A 19846-nucleotide genomic window follows, 5' to 3' on the forward strand; every position below is an offset into this window, starting at 1 on the left:
CACACAGCAGATCGCTAGATGTGGGAATCCAGACCTGGAATCTGAGGTTAAACTTGGCCTGCTGTGAGCCTCTGAGTCTCTGAGCCCATGGCAGGTGGATGTCCAGCAATATATATATATAGTATATATAGGAGTAAAGAACAGCAGTTTCAAGAGACTTCAACAGAGGCTTCTGGAAACCCAGGGGTCAGAAGCATCAAGACAGGAAGGCCAGGGAACGCATGGGAAGGTAAGGGATCACCGTGGTCAAGCAACACATGCTGCTGGAAGGTTTGGGGTCTCCAGCTGAAGCAGTATTCCTCGAAGGCCAGTAAATGCCCGAAGGGCCTTTGAGGCTGTTTGTCCTCTTGAAAAATATGAACTGTCTCAGTAATGGTAAAACTGTTCAACCAGACCACTGTTTGGTGGTATGGCTGTTACAATAGTGCCACTGACCCAAAATCTCAACTGCAAACTGCAATGTGGATATCTTACCACAGTGCCTCTATTTTTGCATCAGCAGAATGGGGTGATCACAGTTGGATCCCTCCTCAGGTGGTCATGTGGTAAAGAAGGCCCTCTTTGTTTTTTTTTTTCCTTTTTTTAATTAGATATTTATTTACATGTCAAATGATTTCTTCTTTCCCAGTTTTCCCTCCAAAACAAAACAAAACAAGAAAAAACCAACCAACCAAAAAACAAAAACAAAAACAAAAAGCCAAAACAAAAAACAAGAACAAACCCCTGTTGCCTCCCCCCACCCCCTGCTTGCCACTCCACCCTCTCTCACTTATTGGCCCTGGCATTCCCCTACACTGGGGCACAGAACCTTCACAGGGCCAAGGTCCTCTTCTTCCATTGATGACCGACTTGGCCATCCTCTACTATACATATGCTGCTTAAGCAATCAGTCCCACCATGTGTACTCCTTGGTTGGTGGTTGAGACCCTGGGAGAAGAAGGCCGTCTTTGTAAAGTGCCCACCATGGGGTCCCAAGGTCTCAAGCCTTGGGTCCATAGCACAGAGTAGAAAACACCTGGAATTCAGTCACCTGAGACAAGGGAACTAAGGGACTATGGTCCTGTGCTCCTCTGAAGACATTCACAGAGATACAACCCCTTCCACAAGGATAGGAAGAACATGGAACCTCAGAGACAGGCTCCCGGTGCTATCAGCTCCCAGTGTCAGAGACTTCAGCCTGACCAACGACAGATGGGAAACCATCAGAGTGGAGATAGTGCATCTGTACTGAGCATGCTCAGGCCTCTCTTGTCATTACCCTGTATGTAACATGACCTAACAGCTGTTCACACAGCTGTCACACTGGGTGTTATCAGAAACCCAGGGAGATTTTCAAGTACACAGGAGGTTATAAATAATACCCACAGAAGGTGCTAGCAGGACCCAGGGATGACTGTATATATTCTGAAACATGAGGATGGGGAAGGGAGGACTTGAACCCAGAGCCCCATACTGCATTTTGTAGAATGTAGGTTATCCCTGCTCCTTGCTCTGTAAAGGACATGCCTGTCTTCCCTGGTAAGTTTCTTCAGAGTCACCATGGGGGCTGCTAATGGAAGATTGGGACACTTAGAATCAAGTCAGTATACAACTTTGAGATTCTGGACTCAGAAAGACCCAGATTCAAAGCCCAGGCCCTGCTGTGTGACCCTAGGTAAGTGGCTGGCTCAGCCTCTCTGAGCTCCCAACAAAAACTTAGCACACGCTGGCTATCATTTAAGTGTTGGAACTCTCCCCTTTTCTTGAGTGCTCCACAGACCCTTCTGTGGACCCTGGTGTCCCAGGATCTGTGTCCCTTCCTCAGTCCTGCCAGGATTTGGCACACCTGAACTTGAGCCCATGTTTCCTAGGGTCCTTCTTTACTTGTGTCACACCTGACTATAATATGAGCCCAGGCATGAGTTTCTCATATCAGCTTGTTGTCCACACTGAGGGTGGCCTAAGGCCTGGTTTGGAGCTATAGCCCATGTATCTGAGGACAATTCTATGCAACCATATTCTCCTCCCCACCCCAGTACCTCCCTTGTCCAGAGGAATGCAGACCACATATGAGCAGCCAGCATAAGAATCTCCCAGCTGAGACTCTGGCTCTTGGGTAACACAGCAGGTGGATTCCCATGTGGGTCTACATGCAGGATGCTTAGAAAGCTGGTGGAAAGTCTTTGTCCTCTCCTTGAGGATGAGGCTGTGGGGAACCTGTCCTGACTCCCTCCCTCCACTGATTTCCTAATGGGACACAGTATAGCCAGCTGCCTTCCAGCCAAAGTGTGGCTGGACAAGGAGCAGTGAGGTGCGGCAGGGGCAGAGCCAGGGAAACTCAGGCCACACTCCAGCTACCAAGCCATGATCTTTGGGCCCTGGGTTTGTGTACCTCAGAGATGGTCATGGCAGCGGCCATCTGTCTGGAGCCATGGAAATCTCTCTTTGGTATATCCCAGGCCAACATGTCATGTCCTAGCTTGGCCTCTGCCAGCTGCTCCTCATCTCATTGTGCTCAGCAGGGCCACAGGAGGCCACTGATGCAGGTGACTCAGCGCCAGCTCTCTCTGTAACGTTGGATGTTTTGTCCAGAGCCACAGAGTTTCAGCTCTTGGTGGGGGAACCTTAGCATATCCTCCATGGCTCAGGGGCTCACACAAATAGTATCTAGCTCCTCCTGGGTCTATCCTGGCAAGTGGAGTTTTTATCCCTCATTAATGATAACTTTTCTTTGCGACAGATGGGACCATTACAGAAAACCTCAACCCATCAAAATCTAGAGCCATGGTGCCTAGTCCACAGCTAAGACTATTTTGTGGTGCGTCATCCACAAAAGATCTCTACACCTAAGGGTCAGGGAACATTTAAGAAGAAGGGGCAGAAAAACCATGAGAGTCAGAGGATCAGGGATTGTGCTGTGAGATTGTGTCACATCAGAAGCTACACCACAAAGTCTCACCAACATGACAGCCCAACCATGAGCTGAGCAAGGATGATACTAGTGAACACATCAAGTTACACAGGGAAAAGCCCACAAGACCCTTCAGCCTTACACAAAGAATTATAGACAATGGAATCAAACGGGAAGCTGGAGAGGTGGCCCTCCCAGGGAAGAGCGCACCAATTGGTTGTCCGGTGACAAGCGGTCAGCCCTGAAAACATGCACACAACTAACATTATATGGACTCAACAGGTTATATTTAGGCCTATATAACAGGTTATATATGTAGATGCAAATACATATGCACATGCAATAACAATAAATGAAAAGGAGACCATGAATTTGAAGGAGAGATGGGGGGGTATGTGAGAGGGTTTGGGGGAAGGAAAAGGAAAAAGAGAAATGTAATGTAATTGAACTACAGTCTCAAAACCAAACAAAAAATAAAACAAACATAGCGTCTGTCTCCAGGGTTATTGTATGGATTAAGCGAGGAGAAAATGGGCTTGGGCCACAACAGCCCCCAACCGAGGTAGGTACAGAAGCTGTAGGACATGTTAGTCTGACCATCTGCATCCTCAGTCTTCTACATCTGCTGAAACCATAAGGAAGGCTGTCCACAGTTCATCCCTCCGACTTTCCTGTGGGAACGTCCATCGCAGGATCCACCGTCAGAAAATCTTACCTCCCTTCTTGTTGCTAACCTGACCTATGGAAAGCATCCATCTTCCCTTTCTACCCTGGGTGCTAGGAAGCTCAAATCAAACTTAAATCTGAGTCACTGTCGTGATTACAACTGGTTTTTATTCTCCTTCCCTCCTATCCTGCTTGGAAAGAGCTGGTCTGGTGCAGGGCTTAAGTTATGCTATAGCGTGGCCGGAGCATGGCTTGGTAAGGCTGTAGGGCAGTTCAAGCCCTCACCAGATGCACCACCTTGCTGTTGGGCTTGGGAGTCCTTGTGGGACAGGAGACATTGTCCCTTTATAAATTATGTAGTCTATGATATTTTGTAAGAATAAAATAAAATGAACTTAGATATTGAGTGACCCAGCGCAACTTAACTTCCTCTCTATACCCCAGTCTTCTCATCTTTAAAGTAGGCACAGGCCCTGAGCTGGGCATATTGGAAATGCCTAATGAATGTTCACCACAGCTATTTCTACTGCTGGTCTAGCCTTGCACTCATAGGTGGGCTGATTAGGCCTTGGGCATGTATCAGTCTATGTGGCCTGAGCCCTGGCAGGCTTGGTTCCTCCTGTAGTGTTGTGGGCACTGCACACACAGAAACCATGCACACGCTGTGTGCCATCAGGAGCACCAGGGTACCCTACCTTCATTGCTCTCTCCTGGTGGGTGGTAGAAGGACAGTCCCAGGGAGATGATGGCCGCAATTTCCAGGATGATGAGTGTCACGTCCTGTAGCGCTTCCCACACCAGCTGCAGGAAGGTTTTTGGTTTCTTTGGAGGTATGAAGTTTTGCCCAAAAATCTGTTTCCTCTTTTCCAAGTCTGGAGCAGTGCCCGGCAAACCTGTGGACAGAGGGCAGACAAGTTGGGCTGGGGCCAGGAGAGATGCATGCCTGTCCCTGGGGGCTGAGGAGGGAGCAGGCAAACATGGCAGGAACCTTCCAGGCATTTGTCCTAGGAGCCCAGTGTTCCAAGTAACTCATGTTCTGAAGGGAGCACCGGTAAATGAACAAAGGAACCTAAAAACATGGATGCTTCCAGACACAAGTGGCTGTTCCATCCCTATAAACATGTATGCCAAAGAACGTCTCACACACCTGATTCACGGTATCATAGCCCAGTCCAGCCCAACTCAATATAGCTCAGCAGAGTCATATCACACGAGGACTCCTTTGTACTAAGATATTGAATTTCTGCTATAATTTATTGAGTATTGGGCTGAAGGTGACCACCAGAATGACAGTCACCCAGTGACAAGGCTAAGGATTCTCACCCCAGACCTTTGTAAACTACAGAATCTGTGACTATCCAAGCCTTCCACCCAGGACCTGGCTGGTGACTTGCCTTGGGAAAACACTCTCTGGCAATGTAAGGCCAGAGCATCTTGGATCATCCAGGTGTCCCTCTGTCTAGAGATAAATGTCCCAATGGCTGATGCTGACCCAGACAGGTAGAGAGTGGTATAATAGGGTGGACAGAGATAGGAGGGATAGAGCTACAAACAAGGACCTCACAGTCACCAGGAGCTGAAGGAGGCTGAGAAGAGCCTCTCCTGATAGATCTAGGGCAGAGTCTGGCCAACACTCTAGCTTTGGACTTGGTGCTCCAGAGAGAAGCCATTCCTAGCTCGAGATCACCCACTTTGGGACAGTGTGCTCCAGTGAGCGTGGTAGTAACCATGTGGCCCGTGTCTCCCCTGATTCTGAGTTCCCACACACCTCTCCTAGGACAGCAGAACTTAGAATGCCATTTAATTTCTCATAATGAGCCTCCTCTTGGCTTTGAATCCAGCCTGACCCTCAGTTTCTCCATCTGCTACAGTGATGGTGATGGTGATGGTGGTGGTGGTGATTGTGAGGGTGACAGTGATGGCACCTAACTCACAGAGTTGTACGTGAGTCATCAAGCATTTCTTATGCTTCTGTGTGGTGCACAGCCCTGTTGCAGATCCTGGGGCAGAGCTGAGAATGAGACAGCACAGCACCGGAGGGGAGCCAACTTCCCTGTGGACACACACGTGCATTACTGTGAGATTTACACGGGGAAGGAGTGGGGTGCAGCAGATGCTCAGGTGGTTCCGGTTGTGGCTCCTGGACCAGGGCAGCATGGACAGCCAGGGAGGCTCTTGTCCTGCACCTGTCAGTGGGTCCACTGACAACCCACCAGATCTCTATGCCTAAATGTAATTTCCTAGCCTCCTTCACACATCTGACCTCTGACCGTGTCACACTGAAGCGCCTCGTTATTCCCAGATGGGCGTCATGTGTCCTATCTTGCTGCATTGCTTCTCATCTGACTTCCAGGCTACAGCTGAGGTCTCCTCTTTCACTCTCTGCCTCCATCCCAGCCCAACCAGCTGTGCCTGGCTGGCTTCTAACTCCCCCCGGACTCTGCATACTCACGCTGATCCCTCCACACTGTCTCCTTCTGTGTGTCTGCATTCATCCACACTAACACATGGATGACTAAAGACTAAGGATCTTCTCACTGGGTATGGAGAGACTGGTGTGATGAGTCCCAGTAGGGAAACAGGTGTGTGGCAGGCACTTAGGCCACAGCAGGGTCCTGCCCAATCTGGCCTGTGCGTCTTACTATTGTTATTGTTATTATTTTTCATGTGTATGATGGGTGTGTGTGGGCACATGTGTGCCACAGCATGTGTCTAGAGACCAGAGAAAAACACTGTGGAGCGAGTCCTTTTCTTCCACCTCCATGTCAGCTCTGGGACTCTCTGGCTGTCATCAGGCTTGTGCAGCAGGAAGCTTTGACACTGAGCAATCTTGCCTGCATTTGGCCTCTGCACTTTCTGAGCCTCCTTGCTCCTACACAGCATGCCCTCTGTCTCACAGGGGCATAATGCAGCCATCTTACTGCACGCCGGCCCTGGGTTATGGGTTTGTGCGATGGTCCTATCATGCTCTGGGACAAAGGTTGGTCTAAGGCCTGCCCATAGGCTGGCACAGGAGGCCTTAGACTCATCTCACACACCACTGCAGGTCACATGTCTGAGCATAGTGAGGTCCAAGCCTGAGGGACTAAGCCCTTCCAAGATCACAGGATGTCACAGGATAGTTAAGGTGGGTAGAGTCAGGGGTGGGGGTGCACCTTTCCAAAAAACTCAGCCTTCTAGTCTTTTCCTGGGGAACAGAAGCTCGAGGCACACTGAGCTGAGGACTTAGGAGTCAGCTATTATATTTGCTGGGGACTGAACTCATGTCACCAGGTTTGGTGGCAAGAGCCTTTACCTGCAGGGCCAGCTGGCTGGCCCCTAGAAAATACTGTAACCTGGAGTTTGGGTTATGTCTTAGTCCTCTGTAGGACCATCCACTGATGCGTCCTTTCAGCCCATAGTTTCTGAGCCTCTAAGGAACCTAGAGTGAGTGGTGTACAGACAAAAGGTTGGTGGCTCATGGCTGTAAGCACTTAGGGACTTGTAATTCAGGTCTGGGCTTCAGGGGAAGCAGGAAGAGAGGTCATAAGGAGGCCATTCTCAAGACCCAGAGTGAGAGGAAGCCGAGCTTACTGGATACCCAGGGATCCTGCAGTGGCCTCTCTGGGAGGCAAGGGAAGCCCTGGGCAGCCCAACTCTCATCTGCGTAGTAAGAACGAGGAGTCAGGGTCAGCTGGGCCATTTACTTTATGGAGAAGGGCTTCCCTGTGGGCCCATGAGCCCTGTGGTTAATGGTCCCCATTGTCCTGTGCTGGGCTTCCCATTTGGGATGTCCATGCAAAGAACAAACCCAGCCTAGCATGCTCCTGGGAACTTCAGAGGCCCTGTTGCTTCCTCTCTGCCCTGTATCCCAGCATCCCTGAGCTTGATTCTTTTGACCCCAAATCTCCCATTTTCTGGACTCCCTGGAGGGAGGTGCGCTCCTTTATTTGTGCACACCGAGTGGGAGTGAGATTTAGCCTTTCTTCTAGCAGTGTTCTTGTGGGTGGGGGACCTCTCAGGATGGGGTTCCAGCAGCCATGCTGAGATTTTCTAGGCCTTAGGCTATCAAGTCTTCACGCTGAGCCCCCGGGTTTCCCATCCTGATGCCAAGGTCTTCACTAAGATGGGGCTCCCAGAGGATCCTGGGGTTCCTGAGCAATTGTGTTGGGGCTCTATTTTCACATGTGCGTAAAGACATTGGACACACATGGTTCCTGTGAGCTGGCATCTATTGGGCAGATGGTGGACAACGTGGGACTCAGTTTTGGGGTAGGAGGATGTCAGGTCACACAGCTCTGAGGTTCTGTCATGCTGGGGACCCATAGGCCAGACCCTAAGATCCTGGGTGCTGTGTCAACAGACAGGAACAGCACATTCCACAGCTGTGGGCTAGCAGGTTTGGTGACAAGTGAAGGACTCAGGAGGGAGGCCATCAAGGATGGAGAGAACTAAGACAAAGGGCTCATTGGCCCTTTGATGTGGGTCCCCGTGAAGAGATCTTCCAAGCTTCTATAAAGCAGAAGGCTGGAATTCAATACAAAGCCTCCCTTTTGGAGATGGTTTGGGGCTAAACTCAATATACCTATGGGCTGAGTTCAGCTTCAGTTGCCAATACGAACCATCTAAGGCCATGTGACATTAGCAACTAGGGGCTACAAACTGCCACACTATCATGACCACCACTGACTACTATGAACAACCACACCCTTACCACTACCACTGAGTGCCATGTCCCCATTGCCCCCACTCCTACTGCTGTCCTGGGCCTGGAATGTTGGGTCCTTTCTTTTCTTGCCATGCTAAAGATGGAACCCAGAGCCTTTTGTACATGTTGTGAAAATGCTTTACCTTGGGGACACACCCCAGTCCAGGCCCATCTCTCTGTGTGCACCTTCTATCTGTGTACACATGTCTTAGCTACCAGAACCCCAGCAGAGTATCAGCACTCCTCTATCTGGGTCAGGAACTTGGCTTGGACCTCTTTCTCCTTGCTGTGTGACCCTAAGTAGATTTCACGTTCTTTCTGGGGCGCCTTGGACAACTGTGCTCGAGGATCCCATAGTCAAGAAGTTCCTGAGTCATGTCGTATAGACCTGCACACTGAGGCCTAGGGTCCTGCTATAGGGAAGGTCAGTGATACAAATCCAGCAGTCACCCAGCCTTCCCCAGCCTGATGTGGCTGAGTACAGACTGCACAAGCTTCTAGAAGCCTACAGTGTGTGCACGTGATGTCGGGTCCACAGCTGTGCAGGTAGCTTCAGGGTCCTGCTACTTACATCTAATAAAACAATAGTAGTTCTAACTAGACAGCATCCAAGAGGCTTCAGATGACACCTTGGGACCTAGCATGAGCAGGGGACTGTGGGTGGCTGCACACGTGCCCAAGGGTGTGGCTGGATCAGGACCCTGTTGTGCCTTGATGGTGGTTCATGGATAACGTTAGCTGTAGCAGCTAGGATGGAGTAAAGGATGGGTATTTACAACCCTGTGTGGTGGCTGTGTGTGGAACTCCATAGACTCCTTTGCCAGAGGCTGGCCCAATGGCCAATGTGCTACTAGGGACTTGCAGCAATCGGTGGAAATGATGAAATAGGATAAGACACACGGACTACTTCTGGCTCTGTGCCCTTGAGTAGGTAGCCTCCCCTCTCTGGGCCTCATTTTCCTAGGCCCAACATCTGAATGACAGTAATGTTCAGAGTAGCACAGGACCCAATGGCTGTCAGCTGCCAGTACTGTCATTATGAGTAACTTATATAAAAAGCATATACAGGTGCGGGGTCCCAACCTGGCCTCCCACTGTAGCCATGGTGACACTTAAAGTGTATGCATGCCTGGGTCTCAATGCTAGTTTCTGGCTGAACTGGGCAGGGCCATGTCTTGAGGTGGAGAGAACTCCCAGGGATCTTGCTGTGTTAATAGGGTATGGTGGTCCTCATACCAGAAGCCTCTCCCAAGAACTGGGGTTGAGGGGGGAATGCAAGTTCTCAGGTGCCATCTAGACTGCCGCCTAGGTCGCTGGGTGGCCCTGTCATTTGTGTGGTTACCAGCTTCCTCAGAGGTGGGAAGTGCAGTCTCTGTGGAGAGCTGTTGGCCTGTAGAGACAGGACAAAAGGAAAATGGCTGCTATGTGGCCTTAACACCGGTAGGCCTTGGATCAGTGGCCAGCCCGATGAGAACATCAACTGGTCCAGATCACATGGTGGCAGGTCACAAAGTCTGGACCCAAGGAATCAGCTCTGTGCTCACTTCTTCAGGGTTTCCAGTTTCCATGGGACCTGCCTGAATACTTGGTGTTTCTAAGCAGCTTCCAGGTTCACAGCCTCCAGGAGGCTACAGTTGATGCAGAAAGTGCATCTGGCTGAAAACTTGACGGACCCAGACATGGGGCTGATGAAGACTGGAGGAGGGAGCTAGAACCCCGGCAGGGAGAGGAGGGGCAGGAGGAGGAGAAGGACGAAAGCAGTCAGGGACTCATCCTTACACTCTGAAGAGTTCCCAGCCTTTCACAGCCACCCTGTCCTGGTCCCCTGTGGCCTCTCTGGGGTTGTTTCAAGGCATCACATTTACTGCCTTCTCTACCAGGCCATAGGTTTTGCTCATACCTGGCATTGCTTTCTCAGTCTTGGCTCCTAGGCTCTTACCCAGGACCCTCTACCCTGCCTTCTTTCCTCTGTTGATTGTCTTATTTAGTCGCCAGAGAGCCTGGTGGGAGCTTAGCACCTCCTCCTGAGAGCCTTTCTTGATTTACACAGCAGGAACAACCTAGGTTTTTTACTATTCCCTGATAGCGCCCCCCCCCCATCATCAGCTCACGCTTCACTCACACACATTGCACAGGCTAGCCCTTGGGCTAGGCTTTGGTCTTGAGTGGGGACATGGTAGGGGACATGGGCCTCAAACCCTGATTGAGACCTGACTGCTGCTTCCATCTTCTGGACACTGACATTCGGCATCTTGAAGGGACCCTGAGAAGCCTTCTATCCTGTCCCATCTCTTTAGGGATCAGGGATGTGGGTGCCTAGGCTGCTCAGAGACACTTGAACACAGCAGAAAACCTTGCACTTCCTGGAAGCCATGCTTGGACTCTGTGGGACAACTGCACACATATGGGTCTCCCCTGTGGCTTGGGTCTGTCAGGGTCATGGTAGGCAGCAGGGTTAGCTGCTATCCAGCATGCAGGCATGCCAGGCACATGCACAGCCTGTGATCACATCCTGGTTCTTGATGGGGGTGGGGTGGGGCATGAAGTTATCTCTTGATGTTTGGCAGTCTTGTGAATCCAGAGTCTCTAGTGATGATGAATGTTCTCAGGGCAGTGGGCATGTTTACTGGTTATGTGGTGGTATGCAGACCTGGTACACACACACACACACATACACACACACACACACACATGCACTGACAGAGCTGTAGACTCTGTTCACAGCAGACATGACACTTCATGGTCACATCACTGACTGGTCTCTCTGCAGAGTCCTTAGTGTATTGTACACACAGGGACATGGTGGGGTACAAGGGCCTCTAACCTGACCCAGGTGCAGGTACGGACTGGTCCACTTGTCCTTGATCTGAGTCAAGTTCAGTTACTGCCCATCCTTTACAGTAGAACTTCCATGGAAGGCTTTCAGCTCATGGCTCCAGAATGTTTTATGTGGGCAGGGAAGAGGGTTCATGGGTACGGGGGTATGGGGGTGGCTAGTGGGAATCTCTAGATGCTGTGAAAATATCAATTATTTATACCAAGGAAGAGTTAGGTCCCCGAGTATGAGTTCCCAGATGAAACAGAGCCAGCCACTTGGCGCTTAGGATAAATAGCAAGCAAGTTGTTTAGTGTGAATGATGTCCTGTACAATATTTGGGACATCATTTGGGACGACGTTTGAGTAGTAGATTACTTTCTTGCTGTTCACCTGAAATACAAGCCATACTGATCTGCACATTGTGCCCCCAAAGTTCCTCCAGGTCTCCCCTGGATCCACTTTGTAGGAGCAGCCATGCTGGGTCCCTTCTTTCGCTCTGGCCCTCCCCATGCTATGGAAGGGGGTGTGACCAAGGGGGGACCCATCTCCTTCAAACAAAGCTTGGTCGGGCATATCCAAACTGTGGCCATTCCACGATCTGTTAGCCTCATAGAAGACACTTTATTCAGCCTATCTCATGGCGGCTTGCCCTCGCTCCTTGGAAAAAAATAGAGGTCCAGAAGCCCTGTCAACTTCTCTCCACATGCGGCAGGCTTCAAAACACCGCAAGCAGCACTTTCCCACTGCTCCAGGAGGGGGCGACCTGCACAATGGACAGTAGGCAGGTAGGTGCCTGTTTCTTAGACTATTCTCCAAAAGCAGCGCCCAGAGACAACCTAACTCTACTTGTTGAAGATAAAAAAGGGTGATGATGGTATGTCTCAGGTACACGATGGGTATGTAGAACCTGGCAGGGTACCCTTTCCTTCCTTTGAGCTCTGATGCGGACCACACTGAATGGGCAGCAGAGCAGCCTACCTCCTGCCATCCATGACACATAGCTAAAGCCCAGATCATGGAGGCTCTGCGACTGTCCTTTCCATGCCTGGCAGCTCTGGAGCCCGCCTTGGGCTCCACACAGAGCCTTGGTTGTGTATGAGCACTAGCTCCAAGGCACCTGAGGGGATTTGGAAAATGTAGTCATCAGGCTTGGTGTTGCTAAATATTTGTGCTGTCAGTGTGATGTGGGTTCTTCCATTAGCATAAATAAAAGCCTTATATTTTGAGAGAAAAAAAAACCCATACAAGGCCTTTAAAAAGCTACATTTATAGAAAACCGAGTTTCTGTCTTTGGAAAGTGAGTGGGCTAAATAAACTGTAGTGCATCTAGCCCATAATATACTACACGGCAGTTCTTTAAAAATGAGCTTGGTTTATGTTCCCTAGCATAGAAGTTTCTCCGAGGAAAACTGACGAGTGAAATAAGCATTAGAAGACTACGTGAGGTTTGAGTCCATCTGTGTAAACCAGAAAATGCCATTTCCTACTGGCTGTACACACATGCAAGTATGTGGTGAGATGTGCAGGGATCTGACCTAAACTCACAAAGAAGGTGCTGACTCGGAAGAGGCAGTGGGATTGGTTGTGGTGGTCGGCTGTGACTAGAATATGTGAATTTTAAACAGGAGGATATGTTTTATCTGAATAATTTAAAGTTTTTTTTTTAAATCAAAACTGAAGAAAATGTAGGGTTTTTTTTCCTATACAACTTTTAGATAAAGTGGACCTGGAGATCATATTTCTGGGCTAATAGTTTAGCCTTATTTGTGAGCCATGTGTTCCTGACTGGATTATTTCAGCTCTTCCGTGGCATGGCTAGGATGGTGCCTACATCATAGCCTGGGCATGAACATGCAAACACAGTAGGCATTCAATGGATGGCACACAGTAGGTACTCAGCAGATGACATTATCATCTCTCCTTCTCCCTTGTACCTTGTCTGTAGGTCTCCTTCAGGTCCATCCCCACCTCTTTTATTATTAGGGACAGGGCAACAGCGTTTTACTATATCAGCCAGGCTGACCTTGAACTCTCAAAGGATCTGCCTGCTTCTGCCTCCTGAGTGCTGGGATTAAAAGTGTGTGCCACCATTATGCCAGGATATGCCAGGCTCTCTTCAGCTGTCTTAACCCCACTGTGTACAGAACTCTATCCAAAGAAAAAAGTACCTCTGGCCAGACGATTCCTGCCTGACTCCCATGGTCAGGTCACCGTCATTGCTGCCCCTTGTGTAGCTTTAGTTTCTGTTCCCATCCTCGGACTGCTTTTTCAGAGTGTATGTAAGGTGCATTGCCTTTGTGTTAAATCCTTATCTGCTATACTCTGGCGGCTCCTACCACATACAGTTAAAAGTCACAATCCTTACTGCGACCCAACCCTGGTATCTGCTGTCCTCTGCTGTCTCACTGTCCCATCTCCACCCTTATGCTCCAGACACTTGCTTGCCTCTTTTCTGAGGCTTCAGCATAGTGTAGGCCTCAGGACCTTAGCATGTAGTCATGCTTCCTCAGCTGGGAATGCCCTCCTCTTTGGCTGAGCCTTTCTTGGTGAGGGTGGACTCAGTTTCTAATGTTCTTCTCACCCCAAGAATCCTTTCCATTCACATAATTAACAATCCACGTGTTTCTCTTATGCTTGGCTCCCCTGCCAACTGTCACGTTTACGGTGGCAGAGACAGTGTGGCCTGTTTTGTTCTGAACTATAGTAGATGTTTAGTGAGCACATGGCCTTTCCTAGACACACATGCCTAGGAAGACCAGAGGTAAGGGGGAGGGCAATACTTGATTGCAGAGTGATCTTTTCTCCAAGATGGATGTCTTTGTGAAATGGACTGAAGTTTGTGTGTGTGTGTGTAGGACACTTGGGGTCTCCTCTGGTCATCCGCTCCTTGCCAGAGCTCATTTCAGTGGCTTTTCATTCTTGCTGACAAGCAGAGTAGGACAGGCTCCAGGCACATTCCCAGGGTTGTGGAGACAGGGGCAGGTTTTCTGTGCAGATGCACACTGGACACCTGAGCCTTGACCGGGAAGCCTTGGGACCTTTCCATCCTGATGCTGCTCCTGGGAAAACTCCAGGACACCGGGTTCTTCTTGTTTTTACAAGTGGCAGCTTAAGGAGAGGCCAGGAAGCATACTGTAGAAATGATGCTCTTTCACAGTGGAAGGATTCTGGGGGGCTCTAGGGAGATGCAGATTCTAGGGGGCAGAGGGAGATGCAGGGAGCCAGGTGTGAAGGCAACTGAGTGCGGCCAGCTGAGAGTGAGTCCTTGTGGAGGGTGCTGTGGAAGCTGCATCTGTCACTAGTCTCCTGGGCGGGGGCTCCCAAGTCCACAGTACTCATGAGGACACTGTAGGTCAGGCAGGTAGAGGAGTCAGCTCTGAGCCATGGCTGGCCCACACCATGGCAATGATCATAGCATCCCCACTGATTACCCTGCATGGGCTCATGGCTTGCCTGTGACCTCATCTTGTGAACTGTTTTAAAGATGGAGAAATTGAAACACAGAGCTATAAAGATACCCACCTTTGGGTTTAAAGTCCAGGCTCTAGTCCCCAGCACCATGTCCCCTACCCATGAACACGAATTTAGGCCTTTCTAGCTGGATAAAACTTCATGAGGGAGGTTGCAAAAAATGTGGGGGGGGGGTTCCCACAATCTGAGTGAAGATACTGAAGCACAGAAGAAAGGAGAAAGCAGATGGGTATGGTGACTCACACCTGCAAATCTCAGCATTTGGTACACTAAGGCAGGAGGACAGCCAAGTGACTTTTGGGCTAGCCTGGACTACACCATGAGTTCAGTGTGAACTAAATAGCAAAATGAGAGAGAGAGAGAGAGAGAGAGAGAGAGAGAGAGAGAGAGAGAGAAGAAAAAGAAGAAGAAGAAGAAGAAGAAGAAGAAGAAGAAGAAGAAGAAGAAGAAGAAGAAGAAGAAGAAGAAGTAGAAGAAGAAGGAGGAGGAGGAGGGAGAGAAGGAGGGAGGGAGGGAGGGTGGGAGGGAGGAAGGGAGGGAGGGAGGGAGAGACAGAGAGACAGAGAGTCAGGAAGGCAAATCAGTAATGAGCCTAGATGGATAGCCTGGGTTGTTCAAAGTACTATACTACCACCTTTGTTATTTCATATTGTTTTTTCTTCAGACAGGGCCTCCTGTAGCCCAGGCTAGCTTTGAACTTGATAAGTAGCTGAGGATGACCTTGAATTTTGATCCTCCTGCTCCCATCTCTCAAATGCTAGGATTACCAATGTGCACCCCCACACCCTATTTATTTGTTACTGAAGGTTGACCTCAGGGCTTTGTGCACACTAGACAAGTACCTTATCAACTGAGCCACATCTGCAGATCGCCAATGCTGCTGCTTTGAGAGGCAACTTCTCTGAATCCTGCACACACCCTTTCACCACTGTTATAGGCTCTGGGGTGGCCTTACGTTAGAACCCAGGCTCTGCCATCTCCTAGTTGTATGGTCTTCAACAACTAATACCACACACTAGTGTGGGTATTGGTTTCCTGGTGAGAAAATACTGACTTCCTAAGCTGAGGCAGGGGCATCAACAAAGAGGTTGCAGAACATTCTTGCAGGGTAATGTCTCCCCTATGACCACCTCTTCACTCACTTGCTTACCAAGTTGTGACTGTGCTCTGAGTTGTAAGGATGTCACATGATAGTGAGCAGAGGCACTGGGGGCCATCTCCCTTGGTTTTCTGCACTCACTTGGAGGCCTGGTAAAGCAATGGCATAACCACACACTGGGTGAAAATCTTATGGGAGCGATGGGTCAGGTACAGGTAAAACACACATCTGTTTTTGTCCTGAAGCAATTGAGTGGGATGTCATGGTACCCAAAGACTGGCCTTGTTGCTCTGCAGCTGTGTGGTGTGATTAGCCTTCTCTGGGCCACTCAGGCTAGGCAGTGACAGGGATCCTGCAGGTTCCAGAGGGTGATGAGAGGGCTGTGCAGCAGTGTGGGGCACCCAGCGCTTGACACGAAGTGACTTTTGGAAAGTAGTAGTACCCCATGCCTCTAAAGGACAGAGTATCTGATTCAACTGCAGAGGGACACACTCCACAGAGAGGAAGCTGTACTGGCTCAGGCCGCTGTCAAGTTCTCTCTCCATGGTCTTGCTACTCTGCACTGCTGTGTGTTAGAGTCTCCTGGGCACGGGTTAGCATTTACCAGGCATGTTGTTCGTGGTGATGCTTCACCTGGCTTCATAGGAATTCTGTCAGGAACTAAAAGGCCCAGTGCATTCCTCCAAGGTCCCTCTGTTGCCCTCACCACAGCCTAGGGCTCCCCTCTTCACTTTGGGTACCAGGGTCTGCAGTCCGGTGTGGCAGGACTTAACTTCCCTTCCTTGTGGGAATGCTGTTCATTTCTGGTGTGAGATGCAGTATAGGGGCTCAGTGAGGGGCTAACCTGAGCAAATTCCATAGTCATAACGGCCGAAGGAAAACAACAGCTGGGTGGGGCTTAGCCAAACATCACTAAGTCTGCCTCTTCACAAATGGCAAAACTCAAGGCCGAATGGTCTCTTCATGTGATTTAGTAGCAGGTGCCTCTGTCTGTGCTCAATTCCACTGCTTGGCTGCCTTGAAGCACCACATTGGATTTAGAATACCAGGGCCCTGGATGGCATGGAAGCCAGAGGCCTCTGGTTATATATCGGTGATATTCCTGTTGGAAGTGAGTGACCTCCTTTGGCAGAGAAGGGACAGGAAGTAGGCTATATCTCTTCTGCTGGGGAGGATAGAACTTGGGGTTCTGGCTGTAAGGAGACCTAGTCTGTCATAGGCTCTCGGAGGTCTCTTTTCAGATACTAGCCTTGTCATTATTGTTAAGATGTGATGGGATCCGAGCACTGGGATTGATTAATGATTAAGTCTCTCACTGGTGTGGGTTAGGAGAGGAAGGACTTGGGATGTCTTTCAATCTATCTTCATTTTTTTTTTTCAATACCTGGGAGAGAATTTTGTAGTGCACACAAGGAGAGCCTTTTGTTGTGGTTTTGAACACGCCTGCCAACCAAACTCTTTGTTTCTCACATATCTGCTCTTCCTCTGGCTGCTCCTGGAGATCAGTCTCCTTGGTGTTTTTGGGTTCAACCTTTCTTTGCTACTGAGGTCGCACTTAAATTCAGACTTTCAACCTTTTTCTCTTGTCTATTTCTACACTGGCCCCTCAGCAAGGCTCCTTCCTTTCATTATGTAGTCTGGCCTCTCCTCCCTTAGAGAGCAAGGCAGACTTCCTCGTCACTCCTTCCTTCCTTCCTTCCTTCCTTCCACCCCTCCGCCATTCCCATTCTTCTTTGTTCACATATTCAAGTGAACACTTCACAGCTGCTGCATCCGGACCATTAGGTATGTCCCATCTCCAAAGGGCACAGAGACTGTGTCACACTCAGCTGCTTGGAGACACTGAGTCTCAAACGGTACCAGCATAGGGCTTCAAGGCTGTCAAGCAGTGGAGCTGAGCTGAGGCTGAGGCATCTGTCACCATAGCACACCTGCTACTAAATCACACAAAGAGACCATGGCTGGTTCCCCACAGAGGCCTTGAGTTTTGCTATTTGTGAGGAAGCAGACTTGGAGATGTTGGGCCAAGCTCCACCTGGCTGCTGTCTCCCCTTTAGTCTCTTTAGCTCCCCTTCTCTTTCTTTCATGGCACCTGCCACCATCCATATCTGATCCACCATCCTCTGGACCCTTTCCGCCAACCTCAGCTCTTTGCTTGTAAAGTGTAAAACAGTTGATATGGCTCCAGTCTTAAAGAGAATCCCCTGGGGTTTTTATTTTTCTGGTCCTCAGTCCATCCTCCAGTCCTGCATTGCCTCTGCTGATCCTGATGCTGGGCTTAGGGTTACAGTACCTTAACCTGCTGTGTGCAGGCTGGACATATTAACCTCCATGGTGCCTTGGTCTTCCCATCTATAAAGTGAGGGTCTGAACAGGGATACTGTGGGGCAAGGATGCACCGGCCACATATGTGAACCTAGTGGGAACAGTGTTGGGTGCCTGGTCAAAAACGTGGTCCACCATGATGGCCATAAAGAGCTTCTCCTATTATCTCTAAAGGAGACCCTTGGCTCAGTTTTCCTTTGGGGGCAGAAGCTGTTCTGTCTGATTTGAACTGTTTGCCCTTTCCACTTGCATCCATTTTGCCCTGGGATTTTCCTTGCCTGTCTGGGAGGGGTTGTATCTTGAGGCACATTGGCAAAGAAGGGTGGATGCTTAGGCTGAGTCATCCACCCCTCCCCAACCCCCTGCGCTGGGTTGCACCTGGCTGCCTAGCAACCAAGAATGTAGATACTTGCAACTGTATGGGAGACATGATGTTCTGAACGAACCTTCAAATCACATTCCACCAAGTTATGTTCAGCCCGAGGCCCAGCCATGAAACAAAATGACAGAATAGAGTGCCGGGGCAGTCAGGTGTAGAGCCTGATGCCAGAAGCCTGGAGCCAAGGACACCCTCGAGGTGAGCAGACCACAGTTAGTAGGCAGTGAGAGGAGCTTAGCCCAGGTTTGTGCTAAAATAGTGGCCATGCTGCATCTTGATGGGCAAGCAACTTCTCCCCTCAGGCCTCAGCCGTTCCTTCCCTGTGAGACTGACTGACAGTTTGGAGCCTGCTTTGCAGGCTTTCGGCCAAAACAAACATGCTGCTCTTCCCACCCTCCTCCAGAAATGTCCCACACCTTAGAGGACAGCCTCTAATCCCTGCATGGCCTCCACTCCCTGTCCACTGCCCTCCAGTCCCATGCCCTAGATAGACCCTATCTCTCAGCTGTTGCCCACCCTCTCCTGTCCATCTTCCAACTCTTACTGTCTCCCTATCCTGGTGCTTAGACACCCCCCTGTGCTATTCCCCAGTGTAGCTTTTTGCTCGCAGCCCCTAGAGCCTCCAGAATCCTGGGAAAGCTCCCACCCTGCTCGGTTCCTTGGCCTTTTCCTGCAGCCCATGCTCACATGCAAGTCCCATGAACACAGGCACACTGGTGATTGCACAAACTGCTGTGCCTAGAGCTCTGCTCAGCACACAATAGGTGCCCAAGAAATGCATGGATGAGCTTTAAGAGGTTTTGGAAGGCTAAACCTCATCATTGGTAGATATGCACACACTTGGCCAGGGCATTGTCTCCAGCATCAAAGCCAATTTCTAAATATTCTAGAGCACAATAGGTGTCCATGGACCTCAGCTCCCATGCTATGTCTTAAGTTTGTTTATTTCCACAAAGGAGCCAGACCAGTGCCCTTAAGCCTCACACTGATTGGTCCCACATCTACCAGAGGTAATTCTTTCTCAGACAGTCATTGTGTTATTAAACTATCACTTGAAAGCGTGTTAACAGAAGGTCACCACGTCTGTCGAGTTCAGGGACGAAGCTGAAAGTTCAGGACTGAGGTGGTATGTTTGCCCAGAGGTCTTGAAGGGCCCTGTGAACTGGAGAGCTGGAACCCACCTGAGGGCTGAGGGAACAGAGCTGGGGCCAGCAGGCTTAGGCTCCTATCTGACTTCTGCTACTTGTTAGGGTGTGACATGGCACACATGCCTTGGTCTCATTGGAAAGATGCTGGCAACACAGACAGCAGCCGCTGCAGTAAAGGGCTTGTCCTCACTTCCCCAAGCTGGCCTGCCCCATCCATGTGAGGCCTCTATCAGGCCCCACACAGCTACATGCTCTTCATTAGCGACCTGAAGCCTGGCTGCTCCCATGGCACTTGTTAGCACGCTTTGGACAAGGCTGAGTGGGTGTGGAACAGTAGAGGAGCTCAAAGTCCAGGATCAAACA

The 19846-nt window shown here is 49.9% G+C and overlaps 1 protein-coding gene across 13 annotated transcripts in view; it reads right to left on the reverse strand.

Annotated features, from left to right (window-relative positions):
* The window catches only part of Atp2b2 (ATPase plasma membrane Ca2+ transporting 2), a 310888-nt gene that overhangs the window by 71616 nt on the left and 219426 nt on the right, over nt 1–19846 (reverse strand). For all 13 annotated transcript variants that reach the window (XR_004122243.1, XM_031382958.1, XM_031382950.1 and 10 more), the window contains one exon: nt 4252–4449. Coding sequence is in view for 12 of the 13 variants with exons in the window: in XM_031382958.1 (XP_031238818.1) it covers nt 4252–4449 (198 nt within the window). In the remaining variant the exon portion in view is untranslated. The remainder of the gene's footprint in view (nt 1–4251; nt 4450–19846) is intronic.

The sequence above is a fragment of the Mastomys coucha genome, unplaced genomic scaffold (genome assembly GCF_008632895.1).
Source record: "Mastomys coucha isolate ucsf_1 unplaced genomic scaffold, UCSF_Mcou_1 pScaffold20, whole genome shotgun sequence".
Lineage (NCBI taxonomy): Eukaryota > Metazoa > Chordata > Mammalia > Rodentia > Muridae > Mastomys > Mastomys coucha.